Genomic DNA, 10,831 nt, shown 5'->3' on the forward strand with positions numbered 1-10,831 from the left:
CTAAATGTAAATCCGAGCATACATCCAAATCAAAAATCATCATCCGGACCTAACAGAACCATCAAAAATCCAATCCGGGGTCAAATACCTAAAAGTCAAACTTGATCAACTCTTCTAACTTAAAGCTTCCTAGTTGAGAATCATTCTCCCAAATCAATCTTGAATCACTCGAAAACCAAGACCGGCCATACACGCAAGTCATAATACATCACAAGAAGTTACTCGTGCCCTCGAACCACCAAATGGAAAGCAAATGCTCAAAATGATCGATAGGATTGTTACACATATTCCCTTAATTGGGGTTTGAATTGGACGTGATCAAGAGTCAACCCAGAAAGTAAAACAAATGGGCTGAAAATCCGCCTGCACAATGGCATACACGTCGGCGCATAGCTGAATCTCACTGAAAAACCTAGTTCTGATAACCTTGTTTGTTAGGTTTTGTTGCGCGCACACACACACACACACACACACACACACACACCAGAGGGAGAGAAAAAGAAAGAGAGAGAAGGGTCGACGCTGGATATGGAGAGAGATTTGTAGTCACGGGTGCTGAATTGGCCACTGGCGGTGAGAGAAGATAACGAAAAAGAAAAGAAGGGGAGATAAAGTAGAGGGTGGAGAAAAAGGGGAGAGGAGAGAGAAAGAGAGAGAGGCCTTACCTAGGGGAGAGGAGAGAGAAAGAGGGAAAGGCCTTACCTGTTGGCGGTGGTGCTCTTCGTACCGGTGCTTAGCTGGTCACCGGTTATGACAAGGAGCCGTTAGCGATTCGCAGGGAGAGTGTGTGTGTGTGAGTCTGTGTTCAAAGAGAGAGAGAGAATACGGTTACAGAAATTTCGTCTAACTTTTGTTATCTGCAGTTGAAATTTTTCAAAAAATAAAATTTTAATAATTCAAAATATTTAAAAAGTATATGAAAAAATTACGGTCAGAGAACAACTTGTTTGACTCTCGAAATATGAAACATCGTCACATAAATTGGGATGGAGGGAGTATTAATTTTTGAAGCTCTAAGAAAAATAATTTTATAAAACAAAATGAGGCTGAATTTTTTTTATTAAAAATAAAACTAAAAGAAAAATATAGAGATGCGCTTTTTTTTAAAACTACAATAGTATTGCACAATTTTTCATTGTTAAAAACAACTCGTCGTAATTAATAGTACGAAATTAGAGTTTTTTTCCTTTAAAAATATCCAATAAATTGTTATCTTTGCAGTTAATTTTGAGGTGAAGAGCATCGTATGTCCCATTCAACATGTTAAGGGTATTGTTTTCAAATCCACGAGGTAAAGGAGGTTTGGTTAAATTTACAATTTGTCTTCTAGTCTGGTTTAATTATTATTGTTCTTCGGTAATGTTAGATTTTCTTGTTAGTGTTACCACTTGTTGTCTCTTTAGTTGAGGATTTATCGGGAACAGCCTCTCTGTCCTTCCAGGATAGGAGAAATATCTGCATACATACTAACCTATCCAGACCCACTTGTGAAAACTCACCAGGTTTGTTGTTCTTGTTGTTTTACTGTAAGGGTGTACATGGACCAGGTTGGTTCGGTTTTTTATAAAACCAAACCAAACCAACTATATCGATTTGGATTGGTTCGGTTTTATCGAATTTTTCGGGTTTTCGGATTTTCGGGTTTTTTGTTACTTAAATATTATTTCAATCTTGCTTTGTTAAATATTTAATAAGTAAATATATATTTAGTAAAAATATAAAAAATTAACAAACATATTATCGATTAAAATATTCTTGTGGGAGAATTCTATTAGTAACACATAATAGTTATTTTTTTAGTCGTCTACAATAATTTTTTGTTAATGTACACTTTCAGGTTAACCAAATTTAGTAATTAAATATAAAAATCAATATGATACATAAATATTAATAATCATTTCACATTCGAAAAAGATATAAGAATTTAATAGATCTTAACATATGATATGAATATGGAAGAACAAAGAGATAGACGCATTTCAGTAACACTTGATAAGAAAGTGATCATACAACCCATTATTTAAGATCAATTAATATGGAGCACTTCATATTCTATTAAAATTTATATCCCGCAAGAGAATCTCAAATATTTATAGACATTTTTAAAGAAAATTCTATATAAAATTTTAAACTATATACAAAAATTATATATTTATATGTCGGGTTGGTTCGAGTTTTTTTATTCAATACCAAATTAAATCAAACCAAACCAAGTCGAATTTTTTAATCGGTGTAGTTTGAATATTCGGTTTGTACACCCGTAGTTGTTAGATCTAATATTTTGGTCATCTCCACAATAATGGATATCCTTAAATGTACTGCTCTACTTAAAATAGGACATGAAGTACGAACTTAAATCTTTAATAGGTTTCAATGATTCTGGAGATCAACTTGACAAAATTCAGAAGAGCATAATTTTAGTTTTGGCTATTATGGCAGGTGGCTGAGCCAGCTGGAATGTATTTTTTCAACTGAATTTTTTTTTTTTCATATACAACTGTCTCCTATTAAATACTACTACTACAATTTTTCCACCTATTACTAGTACTGGTGTTTAAATCACTTCATTTCTTATTTTTATGATAGAGTCGTACAAAAGAAATACTATTTCCGAGACTTGTCCGTTTTCTGTTGCATTTTCATTTTGAAATTTGTCGAGTTAATTGGTCATCTTGTATTGTACAACTTTCTTGTGTCCATTTCGTGCTTGATAATTTAAAAATAATTAGATTAAAATTCACATAAACTCTCATAAGATTTCATATGTATCTGGCTCCAAAACTGTTAGGGAGTATTTCTTTTTAAGTTTGACATGAGTTCCTAAAGCTAATTCTGCACCTAATAATTGTTGCTCATTTACCTAGAAATTATTTTTTTTTCTTTTTAATTTTCTACATGTGTCTGATATCTGCTTTGGAAACCCAACTAATCCGAACTCACATCATGTAGAGGAGAAAGCGCACCCTACTAATTCTAACATTGTTTCTCCATTGATTAGGCCACTTTGAACAATAGAAGATTATACAAAAGAGAAAGAGAATATGCGCGCACATTAATAGTTGTTTTGAGATTTTCAAATTTAAAGAGAATTTGCCAAAGGAGTCCAAATACATATAATAGCAAGCTCAAGAATTAAACCAAAAGAAAGAAGAAGACAGTAATACATTTCCTATGTTGCTCCGTTAGCATATACAACAGAACAAAGAGGAAAAATATCAAAATGAAACTACTAGTCACGGAAACAAAAAACCATTCTTCAGGAAACCTGTTCGCAGCATATATACACAATATTAGGATCACTTGTTAATAGTGTGTAGGTCAGTACCATCAGAATTACCAATATCTATTATGCCTTAATCGGTCATTATTGTTGATGTAATGGTGACCTCCAATCCAGATTTTCCTCAGGATGTGCCTTGTTTAATCCTTCAGGAGGAATAAAAGAGTCAATGGAGAGCCCGGGGACGTTGAATGCAACATCATTGATGATATACGTCTCTTCCATTCGGGTGATTGCAGGACCTGCCTTTAAGTTGTCACCAAATCTCGTGATAATCACGCTTGAACAACCTGAATGTGCAACCATCACACCCTCTACAGGCCGGTAATCCTCAACTTTTGTAGCCATTGTTGTTTCCCAATAAGTTGGAGGGGAACCAGGAAACTGAATTCTGGTTAAGTATGAGTCTTCTACATAAACTAGCAAGCCACTTCTTTGGCTGAAGTAACCAAAGACAACATGCTTGATCATCTCTGCTGTGTTATCGCTCCTTTCAGTTAAGTCAGGGTGATTCGCCGATAATTTTAGAACAAAGCAATCCATACCCAACATTTTCTTTTCACCAATGTATTCTGCTGCAGAGAAAACGGCTGCTACAGCCAGTGGATCAAGCCCCTACAGATCAATGTGTTGAATTCTGTGTTAGCAATAAGAGATGTCCAAGTAATGTGATATGGGAGTTTTTCCTTTCATACTTGCCCAAATGAAGTTTCAGTACAAAGGTGGATCCAGGATTTGAAGTTTATGAATTCCTACAGTGTCCTCAAATTAATATACAAATTGGGTTCACAGTTAAATATTTATAGATATTTAGTGAATTGAACAAAAGCTACCATACGTATATATCTAGCTCCGCCTCTGATTCTCAAGTACACCAACAATTGTATCACTTTCAGCATCTTTGTTTGCAAAAATGCAGTATGGTCACAACACAAGAAGCAAAAAAATATTTTGGCTGACTAGCACTTTATTCACTATTATATCCTTACTGGCTAAAACTAGGAAGGGAAATTGGTTCTTTTCTGAAAAAATATCTAGTTAATGCAAGTCTATATGTACTTGTGCCTATTTAGTATGTCTATATGTACATGTACCACCATCACCGCGCAGGCAAAGGCCATGCTTTAGTGTTGGCTTTCCACTTGGAGATAAGAATCAATATTGTGTGAAAAAACTAATAACTGAGATAGGGAGTAACATGCTAAAGGTAATAGAAAAACAAGATCCATACTTTCCTTTCTTGCCTGCCACTTATGGGGAATATTCCCATTTCCCCTTTACATCAGCACCATATATAAATAAAGCTAAAGACTTCCTATTAAGTAGTAATACTATATTTGAAATATACCACAATACATCTCCTAGTATAAAATAATTTATTTTACGGCAAACGGCCAAATATACCCCTCTACTTTCGAAAATGGTCTAAGAATACCTTTCGTTATACTATTGGGTTATCTATACCCTTGTAGTCATACTTTGGGTTCAAATATACCATTCATTTAAACGGAGAGATACGTGACATCGTCTTGTTGGTCAATCCTATTTAATTAAAAAGACTCATTACCCATAACCGAAATATATATAATTTTTTTTTGTAAAAACTGGAAAAAACTGAAATTATTTTTACTGAAAAAAACGAAAATATTTTTTTTTCAGTTTTTACAAAAAAACTGCTTTAGAAAAAACTGAAAAATATTTTTTAAAACAATGTTTTTTTAAAAACTGAAAAAAAAAAGAAGTTGAAAATCAATTTTCTAAAGCAACTAAAAATTAAAAAAAAAATATTTGTTTTTTCAATTTTTACAAAAATATTACTTTAGAAAATTGCTTTTTAGTGTTTTTTCAGTTTTTACAAAAATATTTTTCAGCTTTTTTTAAAGCAGTTTTTTTGTAAAAACTGAAAAAAAAATATTTTTTCGTTTTTTTCAGTTTTTAGTAAAAACAAAATTCAGTTTTTTCCAGTTTTTACAAAAAAAAATTCTTTCGAAAATTGATTTTCAGCTTCTTTTTTTTCAGTTTTTACAAAAACATTGTTTTAGAAAATATTTTTCAGTTTTTTCTAAAGCAGTTTTTTGGTAAAAACTGGGAAAAAAATATTTTCGCTTTTTTTCAATTTTTAGTAAAAATAATTTCAGTTTTTTTCAGTTTTTACAAAAAAAATATATATATTTTTCGGGTATGGGTAATTGGTCTTTTTAATTAATTAGGAGATATTTAGAATTGACCAACAGGACGATGAGTGTCCCTCCGTTTAAATGAGGGGTATATTTGAACCCACAGTATGATTGCATGGGTATAGATAACCCAATAGTATAACGAGGGGTAATTCTTAGAACATTTTCGAAAGTAGAGAAGTATATTTGATCCTTTGCCGTTTATTTTATTTACATTGACGGCATAAAGACACTCTTAGTATATTTAAACCTGCTGTAACAAGTTACCAGTCTTATTTTTTAGGTTATTAATTTCACGTTTTATGAACGGTTACAAGCATACAGTTATGACTTGCCTGAAGAGCACGGCGGAGAGGGCGGATGCCGCCTTTGGCGGCATGAGTACCTAGCCAAGGTGTGTGCCTCCAAGCCACATTGCCATCACTACCAGCTACAACTTTCTGACCACCTACAACTAGCTCAATCAACCACTTGTTAGGTACCATTTGCCACAAAACAAAGCATCCCTTTTGTGAAAGGCCAGTACTGCTAGATCCGGCAGGCGAACCAGTTGATCCAAGCTCGTCTACTATGGCCATTGCAACTTTCCCACTGACATACATGTTCTTCATCACTGCCCCTTCAATCTTCCTACAGCCAGTTGCTGCTGTGAAGTGCTGAATAATGTATTGAGCTGATGACGAATCCTGTGATGCAAGATTCATTTAATAACGAATTAAGTCACCTAACTCCAAATCAAATGTTAGTTAATACTTAATACTGATATTATGATAGCATTAAATATTGTACAACCATTTCATTTAAGCCACCTTATTAGTCCTAGGCCAGTAAATGTTTGTCTATGTCACCTTATAGTACAATAAATGATGGATAGGAACACGTGCATGTCTCACCTCCACAAACATCTCCACTGTCTGAATTCAATCTAAGATTTTGCATTTGATCTATAGTTGCACTGAAATTGATTTAATTACATGTGCTTATTTTAAAATGCAAGATCACTTAAAACAGTGCCTCGAGCCCCACAAAAATGTGGACTTAACTGATTGTATTTATCAATCAAAAGATCAAATCTTTGCTATGGTATATTGGTTTCTTGATCAAATGACTATACCTTGTAACTTCAGAAAAAATACATGAGCTGTTTTAATCAGTAAAACCCAAGTAGAATATTATGCATTATGTGAGTGAAATGTCTACTTACTCGGCCCCTACCCCTAAACTTGGTAGGGTGCTTCACAGCCTAGACCACAAAGAAAAAAGATGAAAAGAAACTCTAAACTCAAATGGGTACTCGAAAGCAAAAGCAAAAATGGCCTAGGACAGTGCACTTGTACACGTTTTCCAGAAATTTGACCCTCTGTTTTTGTTTCCTCAAAATTAAAAATATCCTTACTTTTACTACTATCAATTTTTTTTTTCTTCCTTTCTCTTTTTCCTTCTGTTATAGTACTGTTTGAGAAAAAGATACTAAACTCTTTTTCTTTCAGAATGAAGCCAAATCAATACGAATAAACATTTGGGCTCGTTTGTTTATACTCAATCCATTACAATTTATGTGATTTTTGAAATTTATAATTCTAAACAATTTAAAAAGGGTCAGAATATATGTGTGGTTATAAAAGCTTCTCATCGAGGATATAATTAAACTCCAAAAGTATTTTCAAATTTAAAAAATAGTCATTCTTTTTTAAAAGACCAAAAAGTAAATAGGTTCACATAAATTGAAACGCAGGTAGTAATTTTTTGTCTTTTTTTTTTCAAAAATGTATTTGTTTTTGCAAGTTTTTAGAAAATATAATAAAAAATATTTAAAAATATTGGTCAAACTTCAGACACTTTGACAATCCATAAGCGAAATATAAAATGAAACGAATCGAGTATTATTTTTCAACCTATCTCCGAGTACTACTTTTTCCAAAAATTACAATTTATATGTCCAAAGGCCTGCAAAATCTACCACAAGAAAGATGCAATATCAAGAGTGTCAATAAAAAATGGGCGCTAATTATATCTAATAATGAATCCTATAGAACAAAGATAAGTAATAATGGAAAAAAAGAAAAAAAGAAAGGGCATTTTAGGAAGAAAAGAAACAGGGAAGAGAGGGCAGCCAAGAACACTGAGGAGAATCCTGAGGTTAGATTTCTTGGTAATGAAGAGCAATGAGAAATGAGTTCTAAGCCAGTTCCTCCATGTTTGTGCTAATTTCTTTGATGAACAAGTTTCATTTTCTTCTTCGTTTGTTGGCACTTCTGATAATGGTGCTAGACGACTCATTTTTCTTAATGATCAGATAAATGAACCAAGATTGCAAATGTACACTTCCATCTATTGCATTGCTTATATAAAAACTGATGTATATTTAGAAATAATAGAGTATTTTTCTTTTCTTTTTTATGTGGGTGTAAAGGAGAAAGCCTTGCAATTCTCTGGTTTCTTGAGATTTTATGGGGATGGAGAAGTACAAGGAAACAGAGATTTGGGAAGGAGTTGTTTTAAATAGCTAGTGTAGTAAATAAATACAAGTATTTCTTCTCTTTAGATTGTAGCCTTGTCTACGTGCATCTCACCTCGCGTGCGCTCACTCGCCACTATTACTAGTAGTCTAGTACTAATATTTTTTCATTTCATTGTTTCCAATTTATCGGATATCCCGAAGGGACTACTCGGTACTCGCGTCTAAAAAAGAAAATTTGCTTTTTGCTTCCTCTTTATTTAAGGTGTTAAGAAAAAAGATAAAATTATAATGTTATCTGAGAATTCAGAGTGTTAGGTAAAACTTAAGAAGTCATTTTGTACAATGGTAGGATAGTGGGATATTTCACGAAATTAGTCAACCCACCTTTTAAATTAGATCACTAATTCCACTATTTTTATATAAAAATTATCTCTGGAGGATTGTGTTCGCGTAAAATCGAGGGCAAAATTTTTCCGATAAGGAAACAAAAGGGAAGCACGATTCGACGCAACTACAAGCAAGGTCGAATGATCCCTTATGTCGGGAGGAGTGAATGACGTATCTAGGATCGGGCACGACAAAATAACGGACTCGGACCAAATAAAGTTTCGAGGCCACGGGGAAAGGAGGAAAGGTTGGTCGTAATAAGTAGGGGACCGTAATATTTACCCTCAACCGGATATTATGGCGCGGATCCTATCCGATATCAACTACGGATTGACATTTACCGAAAAAGAAGATTTTTACCTTATTTAGACTTGTATTAGGACTAAAATTCCCCTACTATATAAAGGGGAGAATTCTTTTATTTTGGAGGACAGTGTTGACACGCATATCAATGCAATAAAAGTTTATTTTTGTCTTATAGCTACTATTCAAAGTGTTCTTCTGTGATTCTCTTTTTTAATCGCAACCGAGCTTATATCGAGGGTCCGATCGAGCTTAAGATCATGTCAAATCGTCATATTACTATTGGTTTGATTGTTCATTCTTTCTTTAATTTAATTACTTGATATTCTTAGATTATTCATATTGAATTAAATTATGTATCCTTTAAACCGCGTACAAATTTAATTGTTACTCATTTTTACGTGTAAATAGTTAAACAGTTTGGCGCACATCATGGGGCTAAGGATAATAGTGGTAATTTGATACGAATCTCCATAACGCACCATGTTTTATGCTTGTTTTTTGAAGTTTTGATTCTAGGTTAGCCTAATGATGTCAAATTCTCAGTCTGCTCACTTGAACGTTGACGCTGAGTCAGGCCATCACGGCGAGAACAATAATGTGGTACCCAGCAATGATGTACCCCTATTGATCCCAATGGCATCCCAACCGCCAACCCGGTCGATGCTAACTCACAGGTTGCCATCAACACCAATCTATTGATTGACCCCAAAAACATCTTTCACAGGGGACCCCAACTAGCGACTCGAGAGGTGCCCGAAGGTGAAGGTGATGGGGTGAACCTGCGATTGATTTTTGAAATATTGCAAGCTCAGCAAGCGGCAATAGTGTAGTTACAGAACCAGAGCCATGCCCCTAACAGGGTCGAGGCTGAGCGGCCCAGGGAAAATACTTGAAGGGATGAATAAGTTACTATGGAACCGGGTGAATTCGGGCCTGAGGAAACTTTTGAGGTGATGAAGATGCTCGAAGCGTTGACAAAACGAGTTGAGTCTGGCGAGAAAATGATATAGGCTAACGATAAGAAGGTGAAAACTTATAACTGCAGGGTCGATTAGATCCCGGGAGCACCACAGATATTGAAGGGGCCGGACTCCAAAAAATTCATTCAGAAGCCTTTCCCTCCAGCACGGCACCGAAGCCAAATCCAAAGAGGATTTGAATGCCCGACATTCCCAAGTATAATGGGACCACAGATCCGAATGAGCATGTAACCTCCTATACATGCGCAATCAAAGGGAATGACCTGGAAGACGATGAAATTGAGTCGGTGTTGGTGAAAATATTTGAGGAAACCTTGTCCAAGGGAGCAATGATATGGTATCACAAGTTGCCTCCAAATTCTATTGACTTGTTTGCTATGCTTGTAGATGCTTTCGTAAAGGCCCATGACGGTGCTATCAAGGTCGAGGTGAGGAAGTCAGATCTTTTCAAGGTAAAGCAGAGGGATAACGAGATGCTTAGGGAGTTCGTGTCGAGGTTCCAGATTGAACGGATCAAAATCATATCGATTTTCTTAAAGCTACTGCTGGTTGTTTCTCCTGGTCCTATCTATACATGACAGGGATCCCGCCGGAGGTAAAAACTCACAAATTGAGCTTGGATCCAAAGTTCCATCCGGTTAAGTAGAAGAGAAGGCCACAGTCCGAGATCAAACACGCATTCATCAAGGATGAGGTACCTAAACTTCTAAAAGTAGGTTCCATCCGGGAAGTTAAATACCCGAATTGGTTAGCTAACGTAGTGGTCGTACCTACAAAAAGGAAATAAACTTAGGATGTGTGTAGATTATAAGGATCTAAACAAGGTGTGTCCTAATGACTCTTCCCTTTGCCTAACATCGATCGAATAATCGACGCGATGGCCGGACATAAGATACTGAGTTTTCTAGATGCTTATTTCGGGTAACACCAAATTCGGTTGGACCTAGGCGATCAATAAAAAACTTTTTTCATAACTAAATTCAGCACCTATTGTTATAACGTAATGCCATTCGAACTAAAGAACGCCGGTGCCACACACCAACGCCTAGTTAACCAAATGTTCGAAGAAATAATAGGAAAATTAATGGAAATTTATATTAACAATATGTTGGTTAAATCCTTGCGAGCAGAAGACCATTAGAAATATTTGCAGGAAACCTTCGACATATTGAGGAAGTACAATATGAAGCTAAACCTGAAGAAATATGCTTTCGGGGTCAGCTCGGGCAAATTTTTCGGG

The 10,831-nt window shown here is 35.0% G+C and overlaps 1 protein-coding gene across 1 annotated transcript; it reads right to left on the bottom strand.

Annotated features, from left to right (window-relative positions):
- Positions 1–3,062: 3,062 nt before the first annotated feature.
- Positions 3,063–6,207, bottom strand: LOC107795705 (uncharacterized). Its single transcript, XM_075252279.1, has 2 exons — positions 5,793–6,207; positions 3,063–3,895 (listed from the first exon to the last, which is right to left on the bottom strand). The coding sequence occupies exons 1-2, from the start codon at positions 6,159–6,161 to the stop codon at positions 3,365–3,367; spliced, it is 900 nt and encodes a 299-aa protein (XP_075108380.1). The 5' UTR covers positions 6,162–6,207; the 3' UTR covers positions 3,063–3,364.
- Between the last annotated feature and the right edge of the window lie 4,624 nt (positions 6,208–10,831).

The sequence above is a fragment of the Nicotiana tabacum genome, chromosome 4, assembly GCF_000715075.1.
Source record: "Nicotiana tabacum cultivar K326 chromosome 4, ASM71507v2, whole genome shotgun sequence".
Classification (NCBI taxonomy): domain Eukaryota; kingdom Viridiplantae; phylum Streptophyta; class Magnoliopsida; order Solanales; family Solanaceae; genus Nicotiana; species Nicotiana tabacum.